The 17532-nt window shown below is 37.8% G+C and overlaps 2 protein-coding genes across 3 annotated transcripts; both read left to right on the top strand.

Moving 5' to 3' along the window:
• The first annotated feature begins 568 nt into the window (after positions 1–568).
• LOC107599853 (cell surface glycoprotein 1-like) lies at positions 569–4982 on the top strand. The gene is made up of 6 exons (XM_016291558.1): positions 569–965; positions 1108–1217; positions 1384–1499; positions 1576–2343; positions 2491–2990; positions 3276–4982. Exons 2-6 carry the CDS (start codon positions 1133–1135, stop codon positions 4792–4794), a joined length of 2988 nt encoding a protein of 995 aa, XP_016147044.1. The 5' UTR covers positions 569–965; positions 1108–1132; the 3' UTR covers positions 4795–4982.
• Positions 4983–5163: 181 nt separating this feature from the next.
• On the top strand, positions 5164–11630 carry LOC107599852 (schwannomin-interacting protein 1). 2 transcript variants are annotated; one of them, XM_016291557.1, is made up of 7 exons: positions 5164–5316; positions 6825–6943; positions 9413–9530; positions 9644–9790; positions 9988–10111; positions 10949–11042; positions 11137–11630. In XM_016291557.1, exons 1-7 carry the CDS (start codon positions 5287–5289, stop codon positions 11225–11227), a joined length of 723 nt encoding a protein of 240 aa, XP_016147043.1. In that variant the 5' UTR covers positions 5164–5286; the 3' UTR covers positions 11228–11630. The 2 variants fall into 2 exon arrangements, with proteins under 2 accessions (XP_016147043.1, XP_016147042.1); XM_016291556.1 differs by having other exon boundaries at positions 5169–5316; positions 9644–9844.
• Positions 11631–17532: the final 5902 nt, after the last annotated feature.

Here is a 17532-nt window from a genome sequence, read left to right as displayed (position 1 = left end):
CCTTTCTAAATATGTTCACCATGGTCATGATAATAAACTATTAAAAAATCGTACCTTGGTAACATATCAGTCAGCATTTTAACTGCTATGTATGTGCATGATTATTATTTTTTTTATGTGTATCATTACATTATTCAAGTCAGTTCAAACGCAATGCCTGCATTTAAAGTTGTAATCTGGCAAGGACGCAGCAAAACAATATAACTTACCTGGCCACGGTCTTGGCTAAGCCTGAGGTACCCCAGGGGTGAAGCGTTCCCACCATCTCCTCCAGTACAATATAAAATATTAAAACAAATATGAGCAATGCTGGCTCCAGAACTTTTTTTAAAATGACTGAACCTGTCAGGATGGCAGCTGTGCCCTCGCATCGTTGCTATGTTATTTTTTCTTTTCTTTTATGTAAAGCACTTTGAATTACCATTGTGCATGAAATGTGCTATATAAATAAACTTACCTTGCCTTGCCTTGCCTATGCGATGAAGCGGCAATCAGAAACATCTGGTGGCCAATTAGGAAATCTGCAAAGGTGGAGCGTCTCATGCACTTCAAAGGGTCCTTAGTGCACTTCGGAGTCCGCGCACTTCACTTTGGGTCACAGCTAGTGAATCTCGCGTAATAATCAAACGGAACAAGTGATTTGCCTTTAAATCACGCGTTAATTTATGGAGCTAGTGCTTAAAGCAGCGCGGTACCGCACGGTATTTAATAGACGCTTCGCATGTGTCACGACTCACGAGCATACTCTACAATGGCGTCTTGGAAAATAAGGGGAAGGTTGTTAATTATACTAAGTTCTTTCACATGCATTACTTTAATACACTGCAGACGTCTGCTACAGTTTTCTGGAACAGAAAAAACGAACGATGAAGGTGGCGACGATATTTCAGAACAATTTATGTCAGACCACAATTTTGTGCCCTTAGCTGATTTTGACCATCTCAGTTACGACGCTGGAGTTTCAGGTATGTAATTAATGCTTGTTTTAATATCGGTATATAAATAGGTAAGTTTTGTCCATTTGAATGTACGATAACTATGAATTATATATTTTTAAAAACATATAGGTCTTCAAAAGAAATCATTAATTAAAGGGCAACTACTCAGTTCTTCTGAAGCAGCCTGGGATGCCATGTCTCCAAAATTGAGGTGTGGCGACGATCTTATGAAGTTAAAACTCAGTGGTCCAGAAGTAGCAAATGTTGAACTCTGTCGAGGTAACCTGGAATGCATTATGCCTTCGTTTACTGAAGATTTTGATATAAATATGGTATCTTGGAATTGTACTAATTTGTTTGTCCCACCTAGACTTTACATGCATCAATAAAAAAAAAAATAGAACTCCATATGGTTTTCTAATAGTCATACCTATTTATGTCATAGGTAATGGGGTGCCTGTTCCTCTCACTCAGTTGCCACCTTACTGTGGACACACCACACTCACTGATGGAGGTCTTGTTTATGCTACTCCCTATGATGGATGTGGTGTTGTGCAACAGGTATTGCTTTCTCCGTTCCATTTAGCATGAAAACAGAGTAATGTAGACCAACCTGGATGTTCATGATGTCTTTCAGGAAGGGTGTTATGGGATGCAGATACAGTGGCAGGGAAACTCAACAGTCCTTTCTTGTCCTATGACCTCTACCACTGCAGATGAAACCTTCCTGGGACCTCATCCTCCTGAATATCTGCACATTTTGCTGCCTCCCTTTTCTCCCGAAACACCAAGTCCAGAAGCACCTGCAATGCCACAAGCGTCTGATACTGTAACATTGAAACCATCACCTCCTGGGTACCCTCAAGTATATCCGCAAGGGTTTTGGCCTTTCTCTCATTATCTTTATCCTGGAAGTGTTTATTCCATAGCTAAGCAAACAGAGAAACCTGTTACAACTACCCTACTTGCCAAAGCACCAACTGAAGAGCCTCAACCTCCCAAATACCCCCAGATGTCTTGGCCACACTACTACCACCCTGATTACCTCTATCATGGCAGACCAAAACCCACTTTAAAATCTGTTCCAGCAGATGGCTCTAACACTGAATCAGATCCCCAAGTACCAGCTGAAAAGCCTCAACCTCCCAAATACCCCCAGATGTCTTTGCCAGACTACTACCACCCTGATTACCTCTATCATGGCAGACCAAAGCCCGCTGAGAAACCTGTTCCGGCCGATGGCTCTAACACTGAATCGGATCCCCAAGCACCAGCTGAAAAGCCTCAACCTCCCAAATACCCCCAGATGTCTTGGCCTTATTACTATCCTGGTTACCCTTATGGCGACCCAAAACCTACTTTGAAACCTATTCCAGCGGATGGCTCTAACACTGAATCGGATCCCCTAGCACCAGCCGAAAAGCCTCAACCTCCCAAATACCCACAGATGTCTTTGCCAGACTACTACCACCCTGATTACCGCTATCATGGCAGACCAAAGCCTGCTGAGAAATCTGTTCCAGCCGATGGCTCTAACACCGAATCAGATCCCCAAGTACCAGCTGAAAAGCCTCAACCTCCCAAATACCCCCAGATGTCTTGGCCACACGATTACCTCTATCATGGCAGACCAAAGCCTGCTGAGAAACCTGTTCCGGCCGATGGCTCTAACGCTGAATCAGATCCCCAAGTACCAGCTGAAAAGCCTCAACCTCCCAAATACCCCCAGATGTCTTGGCCTTATCACTCTCCTGGTTACCCTTATGGCGACCCAAAACCCACTTTGAAACCTGTTCCGGCCGATGGCTCTAACGCTGAATCAGATCCCCAAGTACCAGCTGAAAAGCCTCAACCTCCCAAATACCCCCAGATGTCTTTGCCAGACTACTACCACCCTGATTACCTCTATCATGGCAGACCAAAGCCCGCTGAGAAACCTGTTCCGGCCGATGGCTCAAACACTGAATCAGATCCCCAAGCACTAACTGAAAAGCCTCAACCTCCCAAATACCCCCAGATGTCTTGGCCTTATTACTATCCTGGTTACCCTTATGGCAACCCAAAACCCACTTTGAAACCTGTTCCGGCCGATGGCTCTAACACTGAATCGGATCCCCAAGCACTACCTGAAAAGCCTCAACCTCCCAAATACCCCCAGATGTCTTTGCCAGACTACTACCACCCTGATTACCGCTATCATGGCAGACCAAAGCCTGCTGAGAAATCTGTTCCAGCCGATGGCTCTAACGCTGAATCAGATCCCCAAGTCCCAGCTGAAAAGCCTCAACCTCCCAAATACCCCCAGATGTCTTGCCGTCATCACTATCCTGCTTACCCTTATGGCAGACCAAAGCCTGCTGAGAAATCTGTTCCAGCCGATGGCTCTAACGCTGAATCAGATCCCCAAGTCCCAGCTGAAAAGCCTCAACCTCCCAAATACCCCCAGATGTCTTGCCGTCATCACTATCCTGCTTACCCTTATGGCAGACCAAAGCCTGCTGAGAAATCTGTTCCAGCCGATGGCTCTAACGCTGAATCAGATCCCCAAGTCCCAGCTGAAAAGCCTCAACCTCCCAAATACCCCCAGATGTCTTGCCGTCATCACTATCCTGCTTACCCTTATGGCAGACCAAAGCCTGCTGAGAAATCTGTTCCAGCCGATGGCTCTAACGCTGAATCAGATCCCCAAGTCCCAGCTGAAAAGCCTCAACCTCCCAAATACCCCCAGATGTCTTGCCGTCATCACTATCCTGCTTACCCTTATGGCAGACCAAAGCCTGCTGAGAAATCTGTTCCAGCCGATGGCTCTAACGCTGAATCAGATCCCCAAGTCCCAGCTGAAAAGCCTCAACCTCCCAAATACCCCCAGATGTCTTGCCGTCATCACTATCCTGCTTACCCTTATGGCAGACCAAAGCCTGCTGAGAAATCTGTTCCAGCCGATGGCTCTAACGCTGAATCAGATCCCCAAGTCCCAGCTGAAAAGCCTCAACCTCCCAAATACCCCCAGATGTCTTGCCGTCATCACTATCCTGCTTACCCTTATGGCAGACCAAAGCCTGCTGAGAAATCTGTTCCAGCCGATGGCTCTAACGCTGAATCAGATCCCCAAGTCCCAGCTGAAAAGCCTCAACCTCCCAAATACCCCCAGATGTCTTGCCGTCATCACTATCCTGCTTACCCTTATGGCAGACCAAAGCCTGCTGAGAAATCTGTTCCAGCCGATGGCTCTAACGCTGAATCAGATCCCCAAGTCCCAGCTGAAAAGCCTCAACCTCCCAAATACCCCCAGATGTCTTGCCGTCATCACTATCCTGCTTACCCTTATGGCAGACCAAAGCCTGCTGAGAAATCTGTTCCAGCCGATGGCTCTAACGCTGAATCAGATCCCCAAGTCCCAGCTGAAAAGCCTCAACCTCCCAAATACCCCCAGATGTCTTGGCCTTATCACTATCCTGGTTACCCTTATGGCAGACCAAAGCCCACAGAGAAACCAGCTTCAGCCACCCCCACTGCTCACCCATCAGGCTCGCCAGCAACAACCCAGACGCTGCAGCCCCCAGCATACCCTGGAAGTCTATTCCCTCAGTATAGTTATTACCCTGATTATCCTTCCTATTTGCAAGCGTTTTATCCACAATACCCAGTTCAGCCTCCCAAAACTCCTACTGCACCGCCTATAACCACCACTCCTCAACCCTGTACTACAACTGCAGCTGCTGAATGCAAACCCTCTGCCAACCAGCCTCCCAATGTTCCACCTCAGCAATATATACCTCCCAGTTCTGTACTTTATGAAAAAAACCATTTCGTGCTTCAATTTGTGGACTTTTCGGATCCCAACTCTTTCCCATGAAGTTTTATTATGAGGACTGAGGCCAGATGCTTAGAATTACGCTGGTAATGTGCTGTATGTGGCTTTGAAAAAGATTGCCTCCTGATTTAATGCTAATACTGCAGTGATTCCTGCTCATGAACATGCTGGTTTGTGCTTAGTGTTGTCCTAATTGTCTTAAACCATTCAATAAATCAAATATGATCAAATGCCCATGCCTTTTTTTTTTTTTCTTCAGTGCCTGCTGATAGAGATCACGCCACAGTGGGGAAATGGTTTGTGAGATTGGAACATCTAGTATGAAACTGATGCCAAAACACTGATCTATTTCACTGCCTCTTTAGTGCATGCGTTTCATTGCAAGATGCTTATGCTCCTCCTTAGCGTGCTTGCTCGCACACTCCCTCCTCCCCCCCTCCTTTCATGTGTGTGTGATGCTGGTCTCAAGGGTGTAGCTCAGACACTGCAGTAGAAGGTAGGGCTTGGCTGCTGCACTATACAATGCGCTGAAAGATGGTGCACCAGGAGAAATGTGTTTACCAGGTAAGATAGGTCAATATATCTTATGTAGCATTAGTGTTGTGGCATCGGTGTGCCTTTATGAGTGTGTGTGTAAATGTATTGTTCATATTTGCAAAGTTGTTGCTTGTGAGGTGGCTTTCAGATTTATATTTCAATTTGTGATGCTAAGAAATAAATTACACTGAGTGATGGATGTTAAAATACTTGTAGATTTAGTTCAACGATAACTGAAAAAAAGGTGCCGCTTGAATTGGAACTAATTCAACCCATCGCACACAAGGTCATATTTTTTTTGTTTGTATAGATGGCTACTTTTGCTTGAAGTGGCAACATCTCCCACTAATGAAAGCAATTGAATCTAGCTGTTAATGTTTTTCAGATTGTACCGGAAAGCTGGTTTACAGATTGCTAATATTACATCACAAGCAGAGCTATTGATGTTTTTCAATTGCCTTTGTAATTTTTGAGTGCTTCATGAATCAGCCTCTCTTCTACTCTGTCACTTTATCTAAATGTTCATCTCGGTGAAAATGCAACCTGAGAAAAATGTCCATAGATATAGGAAAGGAAAGTTATTGACTTTCAGAATAGTAGGCCTTATAATTATTCCAGTGTTGAGTTCAAATAATTTTTTTTTTGTATTAGTCATTCAGCACCAGAAGGCAACTATGTTGCCATGGCAATGAACAGAGTGTAATATGAAGATCTGAGAGAACATGCTATTCTTGCCAATATAGCATAATCGGGAATAGTCACGCAGTTCTGTATTTACCCATCTAACCGAGAACATTCTTAGAACTTTGGCTAGTGTTCTGGTCAAACTGGAAATTAATAGAATGTTTGTTCAAAGTTACCAGGCTTTAATACTGTTCTCAAAATGTTGGCACAAAAACATTTATACATAGTTTGTGGAACTTTTTCCAGAAATGTTTTAGTTGGATGTTTGTGTAACATTAAAAATAATTTTTTCCGGTCTCAGAATGTTCAGAAAACATATCAAAAGTGACATTCCCATAATGTTTGCAAAATGCTAAAATGGCACAACTAAGAAAATTTTTATTTATTTTTTTAAATTTTCGGAGAACATTTAGAAATTACGTTTTTTTTATAGCTTAACTGGAATGTTATCAAAACATATTTTTGTATTTATGTGGATATGTTTGTCGAGCGCCTGAGCTCTTCCTTCACGTATACTGCCTCGGGTCTCTCTGCAGTTTTCTCTTCGTCTCTGTAATTGGCCGTTTATTGAGACAGCGGGGATTTCGCCACATGCACAAAATCAGAATTTATATCATACATTCCAATTCCAATCCACACTCTCTCTTTTCCCACAGCGATGCCTTCATGCCCTTAAAATCCAGCACATTATTTAAACTCCGTCACGAGCATTGAGTAGTCGTAGCTGTATGATAGTGGATGACATCTATTTTAAAATGCCACATCAGATATTCCTGGATGTGAGGTCTTCTGTGGCCTACTACATGCTGAGCGTTCTCTTCATTTATTGAAGTCGACTGTGTTTTCGTCAGGCCCAGAGGAATGAGAGAGAGTCCATTAGGCAGAAGCTGGCCCTTGGCAGTTTCTATGACGACGGACCGGTTACCTTTACTGGCTGCAGCAAGAGCAGCAAAAACTGCCTGTCCTCACGGTCAGTGTGCGCTTGTGTTCAGTGGGATGGGGGGGTGTCTTATGTAATGTTGAATCTTTTTTTTTTTTTTTTTTTTTAGTAATCGACTGGAATGTTACTTTATACACTACTGGTCAACGATTTGGAATAATTGCGATATTTTGTTTATTGTTTTTGAAAGTCTCTTGCTCACCAAGGCTATATTTACTTAATTAAAAACACAGTAAAAGCTGATATATTGATAAATGTTATTACAATTTAGAATGATTGTTTTCTGTTTTATTGTGTGTATATATATATATATATACGTGTGTATGTGTATATATATATATATATATATATATAATTCCTGTGATGGAAAAGCTGAATTCTCATCAGCCATTACTCCAGTCGTCAGTGTCACATGATCCTTCAGAAATCATTCTAATATGCTGATTTGGAGCTCAATTATTATTAGTACTCGGTTATTAATAATGGCAGTTTTATATGATTATTTTTTGGAAATCATGATAAAAAAGCAATTCAGGACATTATGATATAGATATATAGAAAATTCAAAAGAACAGCATTTGTTTAAAATAGAAATCTTTTGTAACATTAGGCTATAATTGTCTGTCACTTTTCAACTATTTATTTTTTATGGCTTTTGAATGCTAAGTGTATAACGGTTTGCACAAAAATATTAAACCCCAAAAACTGAAAATTCAGCTTTGCCATCACAGAAATAAAGTAGATTTTAAAATATATTCATTAAAAAAAAAAAAAAAAAAAAAAATATGACTGTTTTTACAGTATTTTTGATTAAATATATGCAGTTGTTTTTCAGCAACATTAAAAATCTTAATTATGCCAAACTGATCAAATAAAAACCAAAATGTGAAATGTTTTATTTTATTTTAGGGTTCTGCTGATAATTCTTTTGTGTGTTGTCCCTTTTGCCATGAGGCATACTGAGGGCTCAGAATCATCTAATTTTACTCATTGCATACCAAATATATAATTTGTTTTCAGCGTATAATTCATGTTAACTTGAGTAGTCAACCCCATTTCTCACTTGACATCTGAGTCTACTTTGTTTCCACTGTTTGAGCAAACAAATGTTTGACAGAAAAAAAGAACAAAAAAAATCATACTTTGTGGCTATTTTAGTCCGCTCTGTTTATTGTTTAATGTTTGGAGCACTTTGGGAAGGAAGAAATCGTGTCTGTCGACTTGACACATTTTCTCAAGAATAACACGGGGAGGAAATGTAGACCGTGCTGATGTAGAGAGGCAAAAATGTTGTAGAGAGTGAAAATATCAGCAATCAATCTGCAAAATAATGCTTCTGCAAGAATCCGCTCCTTAAGTGATCAGTGTTTGTAGTTGTCATTTATGCAGTTGTTATTTATATTATCCCTTAGTTTTATAAACATTTCCATTAACCCTAAAACACAATGCAATGAAGGGCCAAATTCAAAATAGGGGTAAAACGTCTGTTTAAATAAATAAATATTTACTTAGTGTACCTATGTCTGGTCCAAGCAAAAAGTGAATGCTATGTTTTTTTTTCAGGATTATTTTAATTCATCGTTGTTCTGCCTTTAAACTTAATGTAAAGAACAAACGAGAGAATATGACATTTAAACAGAGTCTGACATGCTGACTTAGAGAATGAAAAGCAAATAGACCTACATGACAAATAAATATGCCTGGTATAGTGCTAATTTTGTTTCTTTTATATTTAATCTTTCCTAAACATTTATTAGCATAGTTACTGTATATAATTATTATTTTTAGTTCTTTCTCTTAATAAAGAGCGAAACCTCTTACCATTTATCACTCATTTTATATTAGGACATTTTATTGCGTCACAAATCCATGGACTGGCCATGTTTGTTGGTGTAGCTGCTGCTTTTCTCTGTCTTTTTTTTGTATCGCAACTACGTTTCAACAAGGTTCCTAGAAAGCTAAAGGAAAGTCCAATGAGTATTAAAATTGATGTGCATACAGTATTTTCCCACACAACACTCCAGTCCACAGAGTATATTTCACAGAGTAATTTTCCATAGCATTTACCCTTATCTGTACAAGAGATACCACAGAACCAGGTTCATACCAGTCTACAGAAGTGAACTCTGATTTTTCTATATACAGGCTTCACTTGAAGCTTACAGCCAGTGTTTTCATAGAATATTATTAACCACTAAATTCTACTGCAACTGAAGAGAAACTGTGGTTCACAAACTCTAAAAATAGAACTTTCACTCTTTCTTTCTCTTTTCAGTAAATACTATCTCGTGTTTATTTTAGAGTTATACTGTACAGTTTACTACAAAATTATTCATGCTTTAAGACTGAAATAAGTCTTTTTTTCCCCTGAAATAACACCGATTACTCCTCAAAATGCATTCTAAATGAAAAATGCATTCTAATGAAAAGCAATGAAATAAAATTGAAAATAATTTAATATTTTAATTAATATATTTGTTCATTGCACTCTCACTATAGGCTTCAGAATGGGGTGAATCTACAGATGTGCTTTGTGAATGACAGCAGCAGTGACAGGGACAGTGATGCAGAGGACAGCAGAACAGAGACCAGCTTGGACACCCCATTGTCACCTATGGTATAAAGCCCAGCCTTTTAATAATGCATTAAACAAAGTTCTTCTACATTTTGGAACTGTGATTAAAAAAATTGTGTTTTTTTTCAGCAGTTTTTGTTTCTGTCTCACTATAGAGCAAACAGAGTTCCTCTCTGTCTGACCGGGATACAGGAGAGGAAGAGCTGGACTCAGAGGATTCAGAATTCTGGCGGTTACAGCGGCGGCTGCAGGAGGAGGCCCGTGTGGCTCTGGCGTTGGCCCGTCCCATGGCCCGCATGCAGGTGGAGGTGGAGAGACAGATTCAGCTACACCGCAGGTCCCCCGTGGCAGACCTGGTCAGTCACACAAGTGTCCAAGAATAGTGCTGCGCTGGGTTATCCTCGCTGTAGTTTTCAAAAGGGCCTTCACGTCACCTCGCTTGCTATTAAGAAAAAACACAATACATTCAACTTCACTTAACTTTGTTCTTGTGTTATAGTTACCACATCTGCCACACATCAGTGAGAGTCTAATGAAGAGGAATCTGAGGCCTGTGGACCTGAGGGACATGAGTCTCGGTCAGTTACAGGTCATCACCAATGACCTGCACTCTCAGATACAAGGTAAAGAAAGCAGACAGAAATATTCAAAATAAGCACCTAGTTTGTAATTTCATTATTTTCTAAGATATTCTTTTTTTTCTTTATTGTTTTTGTGTCTGTGTGTGTACTTAATGTAAAATATATAAATGATAAATATAAATAATTAAAAAAACAGATCAGGCTGTCATAATGTTTCAAAATATTTCTATAATGCAATTCTAAAAATACAAATGTAATATAAATAATAATAAAATAAATATAATACACACACACTCACAAACACACGTGTATATTAAAGTAAATATTATCATTAAATATTAAATATAACTAATTAATTTATATATTAAATTGTATTATTATTATTATTATATATATATATATATGCAATTCACAAAAACGACAGCAAGGACATTTACAATGTAATTCTGAAAATATTATATCTTTGTTTCCACAAAAATATTAAGCAGTTAATATTTTCAACATAATAATAAGAAATTTAGATTTCTGAATAATCATGTAACACTGAAGACTGGAGAAATGAATGCTGAAAATTCAGCTTTGCCATTATAGGAAGATTTTTAAAATAGGCTATATTTATATAAAAACTGATATTTTAAATTGTTCATAATATTTCACAGTATTGCTGTCTTAACTGTATTTATTTTATTAAAATAAATACAGTTTTGATGAGCAAAAGAGACTAGACCCTAAACGTCTGAACAGTGTTGTATATTTTTTTACACACACAGCCTTGTTTTTATTTCTTTTGTAGTTATATGCTGCAACATCTAGAAAGACAAGTAATTCTTTGTAGTAATGGCAATAAAGAGGTTGATTTGACTTGTAATTGCGTTGCAGGTCTGAATGAAGAGCTGGTTCAGCTGTTGCTCATGAGAGATGAACTACACATGGAACAGGATGCCATGCTGGTAGATGTGGAGGATCTAACCAGGTTAGGCCGTGACCCATTTAAAACGCAGCTTAAACGAGAGCTTACATTAAGGTTGACATCTAAAAAAGGTCTTTTCTTTCATGTTTTTGAACAGGCATGCACATAGCCAGCAGAGGCACATGATGGAGAAATCTGTGACCAAGGGTAAAGCAGCTTGCCACAGTGGCTGTGATTCTCCATTTTGAGGCGAAGAGCACAGGGTCCAACCTCTTGTGTTTCACTATATGATGAAGCAGTGTACTCACTATAGATCCTTTTGTTTTTCAACTAGATGTGTGTGTTTTTGCCTATGTTTCAAGCTTTGTGTGGATGTATGTTAATTATACATGCTGTAAGTGTTCATGCATGCCCGCACCTTAGCTGAGGGTTACACACTCACTTTGTTGATCCTTCATAATGCATAAATACAGAAAGAATCATCAATCACTGACAGGCTGGATCTTTTCCTGTACTAAATATCTGCTGGTTTCATGATACTGAATGGGAATGGACCTTAATAGGAAACAACTCTATAGAGTAGAAGGCTAGTTCACCCAAAAATGATGATTGTGTTATTATTTACTCACTCAATCCAAACCTTTATGAAGATTTGCAAAGATTCGTTCTGAACCGTTTTTGCCCATACAGTGAAAGTCAATGGGATCCAAAACAACATTAGACCCCAGCGACTTTCATTTTCGAAAATATTTTATTTTCCACAGAGGAAAGAATGTCATCCGCGCATTCGTTTTTAGGTGAACTATCTATCAGCTAGTAAACTGCTTCTCTGTGCAGATTATTGCTGGATTCGCTTATTAACCTTCTGCAGTATCCCTCCTTAGGGATGAATACGTTTACTCTACTCTCTAAAGTTTTACTCTGATGCAGTGTTTGCACTGGCTGATGTGCTGTGTATGGCGCTCTCCTACCTAAAATATAACCAAAAGTGAATATTAGGATGATGTTCTTTGTTTGAAGCTGCCTGGTGTGGTGGTAATTAATTCTTGTGTTCACAATGAACTATTAACGTCAGTCTTTTAAGAATGTCTATTTTACTTACTTTTTCATCCAAATGTGGCATTTCCTGTTTCACAGATGTAAGTGACACAACATGGTCGAAATGCTGTATATCTTTGTGCACAGAACTGTAAAAGGAAATTATGAACAATAAATGACTTAAATGGGCCAGTATGAAAAGGAATTAGAGTTGTGTTTTTCTTAAAGGGATAGTTCACCCAAAAATTAAAATTACCCCATGATTTACTCACCCTCAAGCCATCCTAGGTGTATATGACTTTCTTCTTTCAGACGAACACAATCGGAGTTATATTAAAAAATGTACTGGCTCTTCCAAGCTTTATAATGGCTGTTGATATCCAATAGTCCAAAAGAAGTCCAATAAAGTGCATCCATCCATCAAATAAAGTACTCCACACAGCTCTGGGGTGTTAATAAAGGCCTCCTGAAGCGAATTGATGCGTATTTGTAAAGAAAATATTTATATATAAAAATGTATGAACCTTAATCTCTAGCTTCCACTATAAATTCCATACTTGAGTGGCATTTAAGAAGATGACGTAGGTGTAGTGTATGCTCTGGTGAGAAATGATGAGCACTGAAGCTCTTTAAGAAACTAAACAAAACACCGGTCATGAATTTGAAGAGCAAAATGTTGCTTATAAAGTTACAAATATGGATATTTTTCTTACAAAAACACATCGATTTGCTTCAGAATGCCTTTATAAACCTCTGGAGCCGTGGGGAGCATTTTCATGATGGATGGATGCACTTTATTGGACTTCAAAATCTCAGCACCCATTCACTGCCATTATAAAGCTTGGAAGAGTCGGGACATTTTTTTAAAAATACGACTCCGATTGTATTCGTCCGAAAGAAGAAAGTCATATTCAACTAGGATGGCTTGAGAGTGAGTAAATCATGGGGTAATTATCCCTTCAAGTTCCAACTGTTTAGCAGAGTCACAAGGGACGAAAGCACTCAACACTAAGTATCATTGTGGTTTGTACTAGGACAGTCCCAAAAACGAAACCTGTTAAAATAAAAAAATGCAATAAAAATAACTGTGTAAAAAAAAGTACCTCTCTTTCTTTATTAAGTTCACTCGTCTAATTTTTGTACCCAAGATCTACACAGAAGTGGAACAAAGCAGTGACTCTGTGAAAATAGCACTTTGTCATGAAGTATCAGCATATGGTATCTGAACTGAGAGTCGAGTAGTTGTGTCTACTTCCCTTTTGTGGCCAGATTACGCAAAACACAGATCACTACTGCGCTCCCGCTCTCTCCCCTTGAGTCCATTGCCACAGTATTACATCATTTCGAGGAGATATGATGTGTCCACTCCATCAAATGATCACAAATAATAGGGAAAATAAAACAGTTAAGTTGTTTTTAGTGGATATTCCACTCTTGTTCAACAGTGTGGCCTACAAAACCAATCATATGTGAATGTATATGAAATGTAATAAAATGAAAGAATAAGTAAATACGTAACACTTAAAATACATCAAATGAATGTAACAAATAAGCTATGAATGTAAGGGCCCGTCTAGTTTCTACAAATGCGATGTACAATATGCAGTGTAAACTCTGTATATGAGGTATTTCCAGGAACAGCGATGCGTTACGTGCAAAAAAGGGCAAGCCATGTGAGTTTCTGATGTCAGTCTCTGTTAACACTTTTTTTTTTTTTTTTGATGAAAATTTTTGAAAAACATGACACTGGGAAAGCTTGTTGTTTCATGCTTAAATCATTGGTCACATTTCCAAAGAGAGGAAATGTGACAATTTCACTTAAAATGTGACATTCTAACTGTCAAAATAAAGGAATATTCCAGTTTAATGCAAGTTAAATGCAAAAAAGAGTATATGGGACAAAATGTTGATTACAAATTACCGTAAAAATTATTATGACTTGTACCTTGTTTTCTTAAGAAGAAGAAGAAGAAGAAGAAGAAGAAAAAATCAGGGGGCAAAGTTTTGGATGATGTAAGGAAAGTCATTCTGCTAAAATTCTGCCTGTTTATTTGAGTAAATCAGTTTGAATCATTGTTTTCACAGTCATTTTATGATTTTAACACATTACAATCACTCTTAAATATTGAGCAGGCTATTTTAACATTTACAGATAGGCTCAATTCAGTTCCATTTTAAGTGTCCTTTTCTTCAGGGGAATGAATGAATGAATGACTGAATGAATGAATGAAATAGCAGACAATTTTGTTTGTAATCAAAATTATAACCTAACCCAAATTCTGTCAGACTGAGTTTAACCTGGAATATTTTTGACGTTTTACATTTTATACTAATCTATGATAACTCTTAAACGGACAGTTTTCTTTTAAACCTTCTTTTGCGTGTTTCTGCAAAATATTTACTGTGACTGTAAACAAGAATGCAACTACTTTAAAAAAAATGCATGAAATTGATAGTGATGAAAGGGGTTTTACTAAATATAAAGGTTCTAGATTCTAAGTCCCGTTCACACCAAGAACGATAACTATAAAGATAACGATATTAGCGTCCACACCAGCGAACGATATATCGTCTGTTTATTCTAAGCGCACATGCATCTGCCGCTTTAAATTCTTGAGCTCGTTACAACAGGATGGATTCTGATTGGCTGTCAGTGTTTTATCGTTCATCATCTGGAAAAAAAAATCGTTTTAAAAGTGATCACAACCGTGATATCGTTCCTCTGTATCGTTATCGTTATAGTTGTGGTGTGAACTATGCTATTCTTTAACATTGAGAACGATTTTTAGAACTATATCTTTATCCTTATCTTTTTTTATATATTGTTTTTTATTGCAATTGAAAGAATAACAACAGTTATGAAGTAACATGGGGCTAACGAACATCACATGAAGTTAGACAAGCTACACAAATTAACAAAATATACCAATGATAAAGAAGAAGAAAAAAAAAGAAAAAAAGGAAAGTATTTTAAAGATAGCTTACAATAGACTCAAGGATGTTAAAAGTTTTAGAAGCCTTTGAGTTCAAAGGATTTGACATATTCTTAAAAGAAGTAAAAAGGGACTTTATCTCAGATGAAAACATTCTAAAGTTAGGTTTGCAATGAATGGTTCTAGCTTTATGAAGGTGAAATTTACCCAGAAGACAAAGCAATAAAACAATAGGGGAGCGCGGGGCACAAAGTAACGCGGGGTAAGTTGTAACACAAGTGGTTTAAATATTTCCACACATGCTAGCATAACCAAATTTACAGCACTTACTAGTTACTATATCAACATTATATAGAGAAAAAAAGTGCACCAAAATGCAAAAGTTTTTTTGAAGATATCACTGAACATTTATTTTACCATAGTAAAATTACATTTTTGGCTAAAGTAAATGTTTCATCTCAGTTTTAATTACTCATTTAAAATTAGACAAATCTGCTATTATTGATCCGTTTAGATTATTTTTTAATGCTTCGCTAACTATCAGAATACGGTAACCGGGTTTAAATTCCAGTTGCGCAGATGGGGTATGCTGTAACACTGCGTTACAATGTGCTATTCTATGACATTAGCGATGTAATTCAGGCTATTTACTTTAATACATTTTAATGAATCTGAACCCCATATGGATTTACACAATTTGAAAAAGTCAAAAAGTGTTACTTTGTGCCCCGCTCTTCCATATGTTCCTGATTAATGTCCTTGGAATGAAAAATCGGACAAAAAAATAATAGAATCTGTTATTTCTATCATTTTGTTACAGCAGGAAAAAATTAACAAGGTAACTTCTATCGTTATTTTTATAGTTATCGTGCTTGGTGTGAACGGGCCTTTAACCTGAACACACACACAAACGCGCGCGCACACACACACACACACACACACACTGTATACTTGTGAAGTAAATCGAAACGTGCGTTAATTCCCACGTATGCAAAAAGTGTGTCCTAAACTCCAGAGCTCAACATCTGTAAAACCACGGAAATTACAAAACACATGGGTAGCCGGTTATTTTCATTTTAGTGAACAGCAACAGGTTTTGAAAAGGAAACTCCCTTATCTCCAAATGATTTATAAAGCACAAATCCTGATCCTGAGCATTAGAATATGCAAAAGTTGAACGCAACAATGCTCCCCAGGGTCTGTACTTGTAAGTATTTATATTTATTTTAATCTACAAACGATTTCAGTGCTCTATCCTATTCATTTTAATCCGTTTTATTTCTAATAAATGAAAGATACATCCCTATGTACATAATATGTTGTCAAATGTGACATTTTGTTACAGATTTGGCCGTCAGCACTCTGTGCTTTGCTTTGCTGTGGCAATGCAGCATCGCCGTTCCGCTCGGAGCGCGTCAATCACCGTTACGCCTCACCGGAATGTGCAACCTTCTCGCGCGCTCTCTGCTCTGGAACGTGTCAGCGGTGCTCGAGATGGTGAGTGTCATTCAGTAAACCAACACATAATAGCTAATACACACACACACAAGTGGTCTGAAGTCTAATAGCCTGTTTATTATCCGCTTACAGGACCACTTGTTCAGCGGGTTTGACTGCACACAGCAGAACGCAGAGGTGCACATCAGGACACAAACGGTTTCTGCATGCACACCACAGGTAAGAGAAGAGCGTCACATTAAAAAGGATATGATAATGCTATCCTAATGGAGTTTAAGCATACAATGAAATTATTATTATCATTATACTGCAGCCATCATAAATATTCATAGCGCAAATAGTCATACCACATAAGTGGACAAGGCATTACAGTAGAATGACATGTCCATTAACTTAAAAAAAAATAAATAAGAAAAAGATTTTAGGTTTAATTTACATATGGGCCAATGTATAACATAATATTTTAAGTAGGTGTTTTAGTGGGTGTAATATTCATCACTTTTATTCATTTTAAGAATCTTTTTGCCTGTGAGATGTGACAAATAATTATTAAAAATGACAAATGTTGAATAGTCATAAAACAAAAATTATATTATTGTTCTTATTGTTACTACTACTACTACTAAAAATAATAATAACAAAATAACAATAAAAGTAAATGCGGTAACACTTTATTTTAAGGTGTCTTTGTCGCACGTCACATGTACTTACTATTATAATAACAATAAATTATGCATAATTACATGCAAGTGATCCTCCTAACCCTAACCCTATAGTAAGTGCATGTAGTTAATTAATATTACTTAAATCTACTTAAATTACACTGTAACAAGGACACCTTAAAATAAAGTCTAACTGTAAATACTACCAATCATAATAATAATAAAAAATGAAATTGTTGTTGCTGTTTAAAATAACTGTAAAATATAACATTTCAGCTTATTTGTGAAACTAAAATCGGTTTATTTAAAATGATAATGATTCATTATTGTCAGTGGAAGCCAGTGAAATCAGTTACCTCAATTTCCTTTATTAGTAAAGATCAGTAAGTTTGCTGATGAATATAAATAGCCATTGTATTCAACAAATCATTACTTATACTTCTCCTTTCTTCATCATAGTAC

The sequence above is a fragment of the Sinocyclocheilus grahami genome, unplaced genomic scaffold, assembly GCF_001515645.1.
Source record: "Sinocyclocheilus grahami isolate Dianchi unplaced genomic scaffold, SAMN03320097.WGS_v1.1 scaffold273.1, whole genome shotgun sequence".
NCBI lineage: Eukaryota > Metazoa > Chordata > Actinopteri > Cypriniformes > Cyprinidae > Sinocyclocheilus > Sinocyclocheilus grahami.
Note: the sequence above shows the minus strand (reverse complement) of the source record. Positions and strands in the feature narration are given on the sequence as shown.